Genomic DNA, 13,772 nt, shown 5'->3' with positions numbered 1-13,772 from the left:
CAGAATGATATGCAGCATTGAAGTCTCTTAATAGTTAAACTCCACTTTTTATGGACATTTTTGAAGAATGTTAACTCTAATAGAGCTTTAAAGACAGTTAAGTATTATATACCTGCTTTTTTTTGCAAATAACCATCAATATTACTATTAAACTGCCAGCTCGGCTTTAGGATAGAGTTTAACTGCAACTCCCACCAGATTATGAAAATCTGATTGTTAGATTAGAACAGAACAATTAAGACAAAAGAAACAGTTTAAATCACACTATGCTAGGTATAGTTGATAATTTGAATTCTGTAACATAAGAACTGCAGCATTTAATAATTTACAGGCAACTAAGGGCTCTATCCTTGATAACAGAAAAGAGGAAAAAGCAGCACTGAAAACCCTCCATTTGTTTTTTTCCTTAAGGGTAGATTGGAAGGGCCATCGCTGCTTTTCTACAAGAACGATCAGCATGGTCTCTGTGATTCCATCTCACTGTTTGCCTGGAAGTAGGTGAGTTAAATATTCCTAATACATGCAGGATTGAAGTAATTACACTATCTGCTATTTTAAGTGGATGTGAAAAAGACACAGGTAAAACCCTTCCTTCCTCTTGTACAGCATGAGGAGTAGAATTTCCATTGCCAAGTTGAGCTTGAAAAAAGCAAAAGCCTTGCAGCTTTGAGCAAGACTGAATACCCGGTTTATAATGGAGAGAGTGGTAATCATGAGCTGAGCCATAAGCTCTCAGAAAAAGCTTGCTGACAGCCTGTCTACTCAATGCTTGCTATTTCAATTTGGTAGCCAGTGTAATCAGGTTTGAGTGCAATAGAGCATGCTTCAAAAATTCTGTTAATGCACAGCCATGTATGCTATTTCAGAAAGACATAAAAAGCTTGTAGCTATTTAAAGCAGCAGGAAACCTTTTTACCTGCCATGGCCTATAATGTTACAAGCCAGGGGCATATATTGTAAGAAGCAATTACTCGCCCCAGCAAAACAGACTGACCAAAAAGTTGACTGTCCAGGCAATTCCCATATGGGTAGCTTCATCTGAAGTTACCTGAAGTATTTTTGCTTACCCGCTCAAAGGCACTAAACCGTTTAGAATATTTATTAGTTACACTGGCAGTCTAACTTGGAGTGTGCCGTAATTCAAATGGAATGTCTATATGCAATGGCTTCATTGGAATGCCTGCTGGTGGCACCCTGTACCATTTAAGGTTGTGTTAAATCAGAAGGTTTTGCATGATACTAGAAAACATTTGTACCTACTAAAACTTTCTCAGAAGTTTCAGCTCACTTTTCAGATTTTTTTCATATACACCTTCTGTTCTTGCAAGAGAACAGATTGTGCCAGGTGAGAGTTCTGGTGCAGTGTCACTGGTATGAACATGCATTCTACCTAAATACTTTGGACAGGTTGAATACAGAATATTTATGTATTGAATTTCTTCTTCCTCTATCCTTAAGGTAATACTGTACTTATCAGCACGTTCTTTAATCATAGCAGCTGGTGGGAATATTAAAACTAGTCCAACAGTAAGGTAAAAAGGTTTTAATGACATTAGAAAAAAAGTCTTTAACAGATGTGAAAATAAGCCAGTTAATACAAAAGCATCACAGTACTACACTAATGATTAGGAGAGAAATACAGACAGGCCAAATTACCAGTCTTCAGCCCCACAGCCCTACAAAGCAAGTATTTCTGCCTTTGCTGGGTTTTACAAGTTAGTGCTTACACTGCACCCAAGAGGCAGGAGTTCCTTACAGAAAAAGTGCCGAAGTTAAAGGACTTGGAATTTACTTTAACTGATGAAATTAGCATGATAATTCAAGTTCCCAGATCCCAGGCTGGAGCTTAAAGCCAGACAGCAGCTAGAAAAACTGCACAACGACAGCTTAACTAGGCCAAATCACAATTAACCCTACCGAAGAATGAGCACTCTGTGTTCAGTAAGCAATCCTCCAAGTGCCTTCTTTCTGTTCGTTAACTGTGCCTCAGAGTGTCTTCCAGTGAGGTCTTCCATCCTTGACATTGAAAACTGCCAGAGGACAAAGTAAGCAAACTGTCTGGGGCTTCTGAAGCTAGATCCACTGTTATCAGATGGAAGCTTCTGGCTCTCGACCAGGTATTGAAAGCTGAACCCTTCCATGCTGTGCTTAGCAATACCATTGTTCTAGTATTCTGCAAAAAGTCAAAATCCCTTTGGTTACACATGATTTGAACCATCACAGGAGTTTAAGCCTCAGGACAATGTCCAGATTTCAGTTGTCTATAGCCAGACCAGAGTATAACCAGCAAACTACGGCTCCCGGGAAATGTCTTTGCTTGTATTGATTCTAATGCCAAAAAAAAAAAATAGCGAGCAGCACTACAGTCTTATTTTTTGCGTTTTGAACTAGGCCAGTCTCCCCAGGGTAGCGTTTTCTTGCCCTTTGACGTGCTCCTTAGGGAATGCAAAGTCTGCACTTGTTGTAGACGCTTGGAGAGCTCCTGATCGCAGGCTTGCTGCAGAGTTTCAGCTTTCTGCTTGTCCCATCTTAGAGCCGAGGCCAGGGCTTGTGTGTCTTCTTTCAAGACCAGCTGTAGCAAGACAGATTTGTAGTCTTTTCTACTGACACTCCACCGCCCCCTCTACCCACATTAAGAACAGCAGTAGCGAGACACCCGTTTAGTACTGGCAATTTGGTATGGAAGGTATTCCCAGCTTTCATCATCTATCCCGCGGGCTAGTGGATTTTCATTATTCTACCAACACTTAGAGCTTGAAGCTACATTCAAATGTTCAAAGGAACAGAAAGCAGTTACTTAGTTTCTACAGCACGGAAAAGCAAGAACAGCAAGTTCGTAACATTAAAAAGAACACACTTTCTAATGGCTAAAGTTTACCTAGACTTCACTTTCCAAGCTATGGGTTTATTTACACTGGTTTCCAAAAATAAGGACATTTTTATTTTTATTTGGGATGTATAAAAGAAATACAGCTAGATATATCTGCGTACAAAAAAAAAAAACTTGCTAGTTTTTTTAGACAGCTGAAGCACTGGCTGACTACGATTTGGCAAAGATCAAAACCAGAATTATTTTGTGGCTTTTCAGAGGACAGACTAGAATACTTGGAATAGTGTCAACTGGCTTTTACAGAGGGGCTCCAAGCAGGGGGTAGAAGAGAAACAGATTTAATCTCACCACTTTGAGACTGAGATATATTAACATTAGAGCCTCCAGAAGCAAGGACAGCTTCCCCAATAACCTCTCCGGAGATTTGCCAGAATATGTTTCTGTCATTCTCACCCACCTCTAGATCTTGACTGTCCAAGCAGAGCTCTGGAGCAGGTTTCTCTTTCAGAGCAGCAAGGATCTGGTCACTGAGCGCTGTTTTGGCTGGAGTGCCTGTACTGCTGGTACCTGTGTCAACCACATCCATCTCCTTTCTTGGTACAGTCTCAGATTCTGAAAAGCAGCAGAATCATTATAGCCCATGACAAACACAGGACAGGAAAAGTGCCTGGGACTGCTTTGATGGTTTTGAGATTAATAAAATATGCATTCTATCTAGGCGCATCCTCTTAACTTAAGAAATCTGTAATGTCAAGGATGACTACATGATTTAAGCTTTTCTCCCAGTATTCTACTTTCAGGCATTGTGAGAAATGTGACTCAGCAGTGAGAGGACTCCTGGTCTCACCCAGTCAGAGAATTCTTACACTATGCCAGCTATTACATCCACCACATTAACAGCTGCTAAGCAAGTGACTCACTCCAGTTCTTCACTCTGCCTTATTTATTCCACTCAACTATTTCAGGCATCTCTGAAAACCTCCTTCTCTAGCATCCTAATGCTCCCTACCTGCTACTTTGCTTAGGATACTGTCTTCATTTTTCAAGGCCTCTAGGTAGAGTCCCAGGAGCTGTCTTGACTGGCGTTCTTCTTCTCGTCTGTCCAGCACCTGCTGCAGGGTGTCCTGCAATACCTGGATTTTGGTTTGACTTTGGGCAAGTTCTTCTGCCAGGTCTGAACGTGGTACATCAATAAGCACCTTAAAACAATGAGAGTGCTCCTGTTACATGGACTAGCTCATTCCATTATGCTGATTACAGTACAAATAGCAAGCCTCCCCCTTCATGAAACCCAGCATATGTTTCACAAGGTTTCTTTTCATAGCAAATCAGCTTAGTTATGAGAGACTGTAGTGGCACTCCACCAGCCAGCACTATTTACCAGAAGCCAAAAGGCACCCAGGAAGATGTGGAATCATGTGCATTTTGAACAGAAATCCTGACAACTCCTGGCAATCAAAGTACCACTTCTTAGGAGTGCATGGGAATACACAAAGGCAAGCCAATAGCTTGGCACTCAGGAGGCTGCATGTTGCAGAGGACAAGAGGAGGCAGTTATCACCGTGCCTTGCCACATAGGAGGGGTTAAGCAGTCAGGTACTGAATCAGTCAGCTCTGGAAACTGAGTTCCTCAACTCCCTCTGGAGCAGAGAGATTTGGCATGCTGCTCAGCCTTCCCTTTGGCACGTTACACAGGGGTCTGGTTTTAAGGAAGGAGCCCACCTCAGCTGCCGTTTGGCCAAATCTTGACTTTTTGCCCTCCCACTGCCAGAATTGGAAAGACATGCTGTGAGGGACAACCACTGATGAAGAGCACCCTCCTCAGACACTTGTGAGTGTTCCCCCTCAAGGAGAAATTTGACTCTAGCACCACAGCCAAACAACAGCAGCTGAATTAAGCTTGAGATCTTGCTTACATATTCAGTTCTCTGCCATCTAGTGAGATAAATGGATGATGGGCAGAGCCAAGGACAGCAATCAGAGGCTTCCCCACTGTACCTGGAGGTCTTCTTCAGACATCAAGATGATATTAGACAGGTCATCCTTCAGTTGTCTGGCCAGCTGCTTCCACTTCTCTGCAGCACTGTCCACTTCATCCACAGACTCCGAGAGCCAGGCTGTGCTACTGTCTGACACAAGAGTCATCGATTTCATGGGTCACTCCTGAGACAGCCTAGTTTCACTAAGTGTATTCCAAACACCCCTCCCCTTCCGTGCTCCCTCATCTGCAGGGTACCTAAGCTTTTGCTGGACCATTTCTCATTCTTGGCCAGTGCCACAAACTTGGTGTTAGATGGCAGACACAAAAAGTAATCTTCATCATCCACGATGGTGCCATCTTCTGCCAGTACTAAGGTGATGGGCTCCCTGGCCTTGTCAATTGCCAGAATGCCACTAGCTGCAGAACAGAAAAAATACTTAATGAAATAATGGAAGTGACATATGCACTGCCCTTTTAGAATCATATCATAGAATCCCAGAATGGTTTGGGTTGGAAGGGACCTCACAGCCCATCCAGTCCCACCCACCTGCCACGGGCAGGGACACCCTCCGCTAGCCCAGATTGCCCAAAGCCCCATCCAACCTGGCCTTGAACACTGCCAGGGAGCCAGGGGCAGCCACAGCTTCTCTGGGTAACCTGTGCCAGGGCTTCACCACCCTCACAGGGAAGGATTTCTGCCTCACATCTAATCTAAATCTCCCCTCCTGCAGCTTAAGGTCATTCCCCCTTGTCCTGTCACTACACTCCGATAAACAGTCCCTCTCCAGCTTTCCTGTAGGCCCCTTTCAGGTACCCTTTTAGTACACTTCTCACAAGAGACAAGCAACTCTTAGTAATTTAGGCTAACCTGTCTCCACGCAGCTCTTTTTTAGCACATACTCACGAGTTTCTGCTCCAGAAATTAATATTCTCGATGCAAACCTTGACGCACACATAGAAGGTGGCGCATTTCAGTGAAACTACCTCCAGACGCTGATTCCCGCCTCCCTTCACATCCCCCGTCAGGAACAGCCACCCGGAGACCTCCTCTCCTTCTGCCTCTTCCACGGACTGGGCCCACCGCGCCGCCTCCGAGAACCGAGGGAGGGCACGCCAGGGAGCCCGGCCTCAAACGGGCGGCGCACCGGGGACAGCCAGAGCCAACCCTCCCCGAGACGGCGGCACGTTGAACCCCGCGGTTCCCGGGCGGCCGCCCCTCACCCTTGTCGCGCAACTCCCGCAGGCAGGAGGCGGCGACACCGTGCTGCTCCCGCCCGTCCCTCCGCCGCACCAGGCAGCGCTTCAGCGGCGCCGCCATGGCCGTGCGCGGTGCTCGCCGGGACGGGCCGCGGGGCGCGCCGGGACGCCGAGTTCGGGAGGCGCCGGTCGCTTAAGGGCGAAGCTAACACTCACCAAAGATACGTTGTTCCCCGGTGAGCGTTTGGGCATGCCGGCCTTTGAGCGGGGGAGGCCCTGCCCCGTGTGGTTACCTCAGTGGTGGTGCTCTTCCTCAGGGCTTACCTGAACTGCAGAACTTTGACGTGCAAGAAAGTCACTCTAAAAGCCACTGTGGGTGAAAACGGTCAATTAACTGCTCCCCTGCTGGATTCCATCACATTGTGTGCAAAAATGCCGGATTCTCAGGCAGTAGCAAATCAGTTGCACCCCTTTTGGCTCCTAAAGTAAGTCCACTAAAAGCTTTTCTAGCACTAGCAGCAATTTAATCACTTGTAAAACAAAGTAATAGAATGAGTGTGCCAAGGTGTATTCAGATAATACATTCCCTTACAGACAAGCGCGCTGGTTGTGAAATTATAATATAAACAGAAAAAGTACAGGCATGCAATAACTCTGCCTTGGCATGTGTCAGGAAACCCCTGGGGCTGTCAAAGCGAAGGGTGTTTGTCGTGGGAGCTCCTGCCGGTCGTACAAAATCGGACCTGTTATTTATGCCTGTCAGCAGGCTTCTGGGAGCCGTACAAGTTAAACAGCAATGGATAATACCCACGGTCACACCTGGAAGCAGCGATGCCAAAGCTGCTCACGATGACCCTGCCGCACTGCCCAGACCAGTGCGGGTTTTGTCAATGGCCCAACTGGCTTTTCCGGGCCTGTCCTTTCCCCAGCGCCAGCCCTGCTTGTTCTTGGGTCCGGCTCTGCTGGCCCCCGTCCCACCCACGGAGAACGCAGGTCGGATCTGCTGGACCGCAGCCACCAAAACGCCTTCAGGACAGGCCCCGGGCAAGCCGGGACACTGCAACCCAAACTGCCTCGCAGTCTGTGGCTCGCCCTCCTCGGCCCTGGCCCGAGCTGGCCCGCCCGCTGGATCCCGTCCCGGCGGGAGGCCGCAGAGGCCGGAAACTCATGGCAGGAGTGGTTCCCCGCGGGGTGCCATCGACGCCCCGGCGGTCGACTCGTTCTGCCTGCAGAGCGAGCCGGTGAGGCCGCGCGGGGCGCGGGGGGGAACGGCGGTGAGGGCGTTCCATCGGTTGGGCGGGGATGGATTAGCCGGGCCTGGGAAGATGGCCTCCTCGGAGCAAGCGGAGCAGACCAGCCAGGTAAACGGGGCCGGCGCTCTGCCCGCTCGGCGCGGGCAGGGGGTGGCAGGGTCGGGCGGGGCGGGGTGGGGCGAGGCCGGCGCCGCCGCCTTCTCCGCGGGGGAGAGGGCGAAGGGAGGGCGCCGCGCCTCTGTGTGTGTGTCCGTGTCGTGTCGTGTCCCCCCCCCCCCCCCGCCTCTTCCCGCCGCGGCTGGCGATGGGGGGCGCGCGCGGCGGCCACGGGCCGCTCCGCTCTCCTCCCTCGCTCCCCCCCCCCCCACCCCCCGCTCTCGCGCGCGCGGCCTCGCCGCCAACCGCCACCCGCGCGCCGCCAACCGCCACCCTCGCGTCGCCCGCGCGCCGCCCCCGCACCTGTCGTAACGGTCAGTGGCAGGGGGGCGGCTCGAGTCGCCTCAGCCCCCGCCTCCGTGGGCCTGTCGCCGCCGAGGCCCGGGCGCCTGGCGAGAGCAGCGGTAGCAGGGGGGCGCGGGAGCGCTGACCCCGCGAGGAGGCGGTGGCTGGTGACAGCGGCTCCCTGAGGTGCGCTTCCCCTTCTCTTGCCTGCCCCGGGCAGCCTGGGGCTGCTGTCCGGGTGAAGCCGTGGTACCTCGTCACGGCCGGCGTGACACTCCCCGCTTAGCGGCTCTGTGCATCTCGGCATTGCTCGCACCTCGGGTGCCTGGTGGCACCAGCGGAGCTTCGCATCTCGAGGGAATTGGTTTTGCAGTTTGGCCTCCTGCCCTGTGTGGTAGCGTGAGCTTCACCAGACGGCCCAATCTTTCAGTGCTGACTGGAAGCGCTGTTCAGGCCAGGCCTTAGACAGTAGGCGTGTTTTCATTTTAGGGTCTGTATGTGAAACTCAATAAAGCACTTGAATAGGAGGGAAAAAAAGAACAAAAAGCACAGCCAGAGAGAAAAGAGGCAATTTATGTGTCAGCTGGGTTTTGAAATGAGGTGGAGTACCAGTTAGACAAAATGATGTTGTTTCTGCCTTGCTACTACGAGGGAAAAAGATCCTTGAACCAACAGCACAAAAGGACAAAGCAATGATAGACGTAGTACAAGCATTGTCAAAAACTGAATGGGGAGGGTGAAAGAGGCATGTAAGTTTGCTGGCTTGAGTGCATGCTCAAGAAATGAATGGGACCTGAAATGAATGGGGGAGCCCGAGGGGAAAATGGAAGTATGATGTAGTTGTATGTAGCGTAGGTTTCCAGTCACTTGCACCAGCTTGCTCACGATCCAGGGCAACTTGTATTTCATTGCCAACTCTACCTACCTCAAATTTAGTGACCTCCTGGCAGCTCTCTCATCTCACCAGTATCTCGGATGGACTCCTGAGTAGATGTTATCAATGGGATTTTGTAAAATCCTTTAGGTGGCCACAGAGGGCCTTCCTGCAGCAGGCAGGAGATGAAAGGTCTGGCAGTTTCAGCAACAGGGAAGAAAATAGAGCAAAGTCTGCCACCAGCACACTTTTATGTGCAATCATTCAAATCTATCCAGATTTAACTAAATCACTGTGAACCTCTCTGTTGATCCTTTCATTTCAGAGTGCAGAAGCTGAGTTTGTAGGGAACATTGTTGAACTAAACTCAAATAGAAATACGTTACATAAAATTCACGCTCTGACTAACCAGCACATATCTCCTCCTAGGTTGTGAAAGGCCACATTACCAAACTCACAGTAGCTTGCTGGGCAGTTTTGCATCAGCCACGTGCTTTCATCAGAAGTAGTTTGAGGTGCAGGCATTACAGTCCATTCCTCATGCTTCGAGTGAACGCTTTCAGAATGAGGAAACCTGAAACAACCTGCAGCTGATCTGTAAGCCGTAAGGCAGTTGACCAGAGGTTTCCTAGAAAGAAATCTGGTTAATTGGCAAATGTGGTTGCCTGAGAAACATTCAGATTCTCTTGAGTTTGGATATAGTATCCTCCCATTGCACCCTTTTTTAAAAACATTTATTTAGTGTTGCCTTACCTCAGAAGAAGGCTTGGGGTTTCGAAATGGAAAAGTCTTGCTTTTTAAAGGGCCTCATAAATGTGGCCAGAGCACCCCCTGGGTTTTAAAATTAAGAGCATGAAGAAAGTCACTCTGTCACTGTCTCCATAGTGAAAAGTGGGAATGGTAACTCTTACGTCGCATGTAACATGGCGAGTTTTTCAGGCGTTATCTGTAAAGAACATAGTGGACTCAATGCTTGTGCTGCTTTCTAAATCAGGAAGAATTTGAGATAAGGCAGAATACTCAGGCTGCAAAGTTAACTTTTCACCACAGAGAGACTATTTTGTGTCAGCTCATGTGTGGAGGGAGGCAGTCTGAAGCCACTGTGGGTGAAAATGGTCAATTAACTGCTCCCCTGCTGGATTCCATCACATTGTGTGCAAAAATGCTGGATTCTCAGGCAGTAGCAAATTAGTTGCACCCCTTTTGGCTCCTGGCCTGTCATGACCTCATTAGTGGCACAATTTGTTTGAAGGGCAGCTCTGGTGGTCTGTCTTGATTCAGGGGTGTGAGGTAACAATGCTCAAGTTGAGCTAGAGGGTAGCCACAGTAACATTTACCTGCTTTGCACACACAGCAGGAGCAGCCCTGCTTGTATATTAATTTTCCTCCTTCCCCACGTTGTGTGCTTGTGAAGGGTGGTTCTGTCTCTCCAAGGCTGTCGATGACTGCTGATGACAGATATCCCCATCTTCACCATCTAGTGTGTCTTACACAGGGTGCACATTCCTCATGCTGAGAAGTGCTCTCAAATTCTGTTGGCTTAGATGGGATTTGGGAGAATCTTGTAGCTTTGGCCGGTAAAAGGGGACGTAATTAAAAAATACATAGCATGGTAGATGAATTCTTTAGGGGACAATTTTGGAATAAAACAAAACAATGAAAAGATCTTTATTAGTCCAGCAGAATGTAAATGCCGCTCCTCTTACGCAACCATTGCAATCTTGACACTGTTATCAATGCGTGTAAAAAGTTGTCTCCATTGCACACTAAACATTTAGAGAACTTTTAAAAAATATTTGCTTTCTACCACTGATAATGTTTGTTTATTTATTGCCAAGCATTCACCATAAGGCTATGAGTAGTAGTACTGCCTTGCTTAACATGTTTATGTTTGGGTTCTATCGTGTTTTCTATTACAAATCTAGTTAGTTTAGATGCTGAAAAGGGAGTGTCAGATATCTTTTGGCTTCTTATCTGTTTTTCTTAGTTTAATTTTCTCATTCTCATGAATTAATATATTGCCTCAAGCATTATGGGGAGGGGGGAGTGTTGCAGCTCAAATGAAATAATTTACATAGATAGAATTATATACTAGAGACAATAAACATTTCTACCAGAGATTTGAAAATGTTTGGTTTTGTTTAGAAATCATGTTCCTTGGGCCTTTAGCAATGTCTTTTCTAAAAAATAAACAGAAGATCCCTTCTCTTTGTTACTATTCCTTATAGTAAAAGAAAGGGAAGAGCAAGATGATGGTATAGCCTCTGAAACAGAATAACCGACTTCTGATTTTTCTTGGCTATCAGTATTTCTTTGATGCTGAATACTTTGTCAATATATTTGGTGTGTCTTCTTGGCTCAGCCAGCGACCCAGTCCTCTAGTATTCCATTTAACCATAAATCCCAGTAGTGTGAGAGAAATTGAAATTCTTTAACATTAATTGGCAGTAGTGTTGTTGGTTTAGATAACTATGGCTAAATTTTTCCACGCTGCTTAGTTTGGAACACAAAATGATGCCTAATAACCTGTACAATTCTGTGCAGAAGCTGAGAATCCTGTAGCCTGGAAGTCAGAATGTAGCTGGTCAGTGTGGGTCATAAAAGGCTTCAAATTGTTAAAGTCAATAGCTGAATTTGACTTGGTACCAAAATGGTAGTGCAGCCATTGAGGTCGCATAGGCAGAGTGGATTCTGTATGTGGGGTTCTTTTGTTTGTTTTATAACACTGGAAGGCTGGCTATGCTAAAAACAGACTACATATAAATTTAATGTAAGAGACTGAGAAAGAGATGATAAGGTGAACAGAATCATTGGTGTTCCAACATCTTTTGTACTTGGTGTTCTTACATGTGGTTTAGTGGCGAAGCAAGCAGAGTACAAAGGCCCCAATCTTACTTGTTTTCTTTCTAAAGCTTCATTATACCCACTTTGGATTGAGCCTACCATCTAGCTGCGTTTTTTCCTTCATGTAAGGAAGTAGTTAAAGCAAATCTAAAAGATGTTGAAAGATGCCTGATTTGTTGCTCCAGAGGCTTAATTCCCTATCTGCATTGTTGGTCAATATGGGTGAATTTTCCTCCCCACTTGCCTGTAGCACTTGACTGATAAGTTTCTGGATTCTCTGCCTTAAAAGATGGTTTATGGTGAAGATAAATGGTCTATGAACTGTGATGTCCATTGTTTTCATCAAATACAGGCTATTGAACAGCCATTGCGTGGAAAGGATGTAGTCTTCCCTGACTTGTCTGAGAGCTAACACGTTCTGGAGGGTTCCTGTCCCCTGCCTTATAAGACTAGTTCCTTTGCTGTTACACTGTGCCTTGTACCTGGAAATCTTGCTGGAAGGAAAATGCAGATCTCATTTAAAATGTTGGCAGCTTTGGACAATACAATCAAAGTACCACAAACTATCCAACTAATCTAATCTATGTCATCAGGTTATGTACAAGCACATGTCAGAATTTTTGAGTATTTGTCTTCAGGATGAAGACTTTTACCTGTCAATATAATACATGTTGTCTCACAGTAACCTAGGCTTCATTTCAGATCCTTTGGGCAGTTTCCCAGGTTGGCCAAATTTTGTGTGGAGTTATAGTCCATAAATACTAGTGCAGCTCCTTAGGGCAGGACATACAAGCTCTAGTACTTAGGATGCTCTGGGAATTTTCTGAGGATATGAATTCTATGGTGGTTTCTTTCTTCCTTTGTGCCTTTGTAACTTTACTGTTTGCACCACACATCTGTAGTTTTTCTCTTTGCAAAGTCACCTTAAGTAGTTAAAATGCTTTGAATTTTCCTTGAAACATGCCACAGAAGAGCAAAATACATATATTCTTAGAAAACTCAACACAAGTGGCTTGAAGGAACAATTCCATGGAAATAGTAGTTAACAGCTATAGGTACTTTTTTGAAGTATTCAACAGGAATTTTATCTGTGCTGCTCTTCATCTGCCTCTTCTAAGTAGTTCTGACTCTGCGCTAACTGAATTTGATGAGAATCTTTTCTTTGACTTCAGTGTGCTATGAATCAGGCCCCAATATTTTAGAGTATTAGCCATAGATACCTGTGTTAGTCCTGGAGTTTGACTGAAGGAATAAAATAGAGCATATGCACCAAATAAGTTTATCCACAACCTAAACAGGTTCGGTGAACTTTTATTAATAAATCATGCAAGCCATATTCTTGTGTTGATTCTCATATGTTTTCCATATTTTTGGAGGAGTGGATGGATCTTGAGACTGTTCATTATTTTTCTTTCATCGAGCTATAAAAAATTTGAGAGCAGTTATACAATGCATACAAAAATGGGAAGACAGTGACAAGGTTGTAGAGAGAAGTACCCTTTTCTTGGAATCACATAGCACTGTCTCCACTACAGACAGACTGGGCAGTGTGACTTCTAGTATGGTGTTGAGGCTGATATTTCCAGTGGTTACATCAAGTGAATTCTTAGTGGCTGAAATTTTTGCAGATATATAGCGGAGTATCAAAAATGATGCTGACTGCACACGAAGAGCCCAAGGGTCTCTCTAGAGCGTCACTGCCCAGCTGTGAGATCTGGCTGGGCCCTGGTGATGATGCTTATGTCTGGAAGCATCTGAGTTGCAGTATATTTGAGTTTCTGGCACCCTCTTGTGGTAAATACTTACTTTTATCTATATTTTTGTTTATTTTGTAGATGGGGAAAAAAATCTTGAGATACTTTGAAGGTGTGGTGTATTGCCTAAAAGTGATGAATACAATTGAAGGACAAAAAGTCACTTAAGGACCTTTATGCTATCACTTGAAAGTTTTATCTTTCCCTGTGCTCAATGAATAGGATCCTTTTTCTTCTAACTGAGCCTCAAAACTTGTCTTCATTACTAATAAAAAAGCATTTTTTTACCATTGAGGTAATCAGTATGTGTCACCTGCTAAGATAAATATATGTATCCTGCTAAGATAAAAAAACCACAGTGAAGTCAATGTGGTTTAGACCATCTTAACATCATGCGAATCCCATTTGAAAGTAGATAGTTGACCAAGATAAGTTTATTTTATGGTAAAGCTTAGGTGTCACTACCTTGGGAGAGCTGATACATGCTAGTTACGCAGAGATCGAACTGCTTTTTTTTTGGCAGTGAAGAAAAGCCCAGAGAGTAATTCTGTAAAACATGGGACTATGCTAAAATGTTATGCCTGTTCTTGATGAGTGA

General features: G+C 45.8%; 2 protein-coding genes across 4 annotated transcripts in view; one reads left to right on the top strand and one right to left on the bottom strand.

Annotated features, from left to right (window-relative positions):
• Nucleotides 1-1,528: 1,528 nt before the first annotated feature.
• DFFA (DNA fragmentation factor subunit alpha) lies at nucleotides 1,529-8,024 on the bottom strand. Of its 3 annotated transcripts, none has more exons than XM_054849364.1 (6): nucleotides 7,721-8,024; nucleotides 5,067-5,228; nucleotides 4,829-4,959; nucleotides 3,840-4,029; nucleotides 3,288-3,442; nucleotides 1,529-2,572 (listed from the first exon to the last, which is right to left on the bottom strand). In XM_054849364.1, the coding sequence occupies exons 1-6, from the start codon at nucleotides 8,007-8,009 to the stop codon at nucleotides 2,369-2,371; spliced, it is 1,131 nt and encodes a 376-aa protein (XP_054705339.1). In that variant the 5' UTR covers nucleotides 8,010-8,024; the 3' UTR covers nucleotides 1,529-2,368. The 3 variants fall into 3 exon arrangements, with proteins under 3 accessions (XP_054705339.1, XP_054705340.1, XP_054705341.1); XM_054849365.1 differs by lacking the exon at nucleotides 7,721-8,024 and adding an exon at nucleotides 6,033-6,167; XM_054849366.1 differs by lacking the exon at nucleotides 7,721-8,024 and adding an exon at nucleotides 5,716-5,802.
• The window catches only part of PEX14 (peroxisomal biogenesis factor 14), a 79,196-nt gene continuing 72,688 nt past the window's right edge, over nucleotides 7,265-13,772 (top strand). Inside the window, exon 1 of the mRNA XM_054849363.1 lies at nucleotides 7,265-7,369. Coding sequence (XP_054705338.1) covers nucleotides 7,334-7,369 — 36 coding nt within the window. The 5' untranslated portion in view covers nucleotides 7,265-7,333. The remainder of the gene's footprint in view (nucleotides 7,370-13,772) is intronic.

This window comes from Grus americana, chromosome 21, assembly GCF_028858705.1.
Source record: "Grus americana isolate bGruAme1 chromosome 21, bGruAme1.mat, whole genome shotgun sequence".
Lineage (NCBI taxonomy): Eukaryota > Metazoa > Chordata > Aves > Gruiformes > Gruidae > Grus > Grus americana.
The sequence above is the reverse complement of the archived record's forward strand: the minus strand, read 5'-3'. Positions and strand labels throughout refer to the sequence as shown.

What these genes read in the sequence shown, in the direction of transcription:
- DFFA (XM_054849364.1), bottom strand. Translation starts at nt 8,009, where the DNA reads ATGCCGAGATGCACAGAGCCGCTAAGCGGGGAGTGTCACGCCGGCCGT. An exon ending in ATGGTCCAGCAAAAGCTTAG is followed by an intron (nt 4,960 to 5,066) that starts GTACCCTGCAGA and finishes CTCTTGTGTCAG; the next exon opens with ACAGTAGCACAGCCTGGCTC. An exon ending in TGTCTGAAGAAGACCTCCAG is followed by an intron (nt 4,030 to 4,828) that starts GTACAGTGGGGA and finishes CATTGTTTTAAG; the next exon opens with GTGCTTATTGATGTACCACG.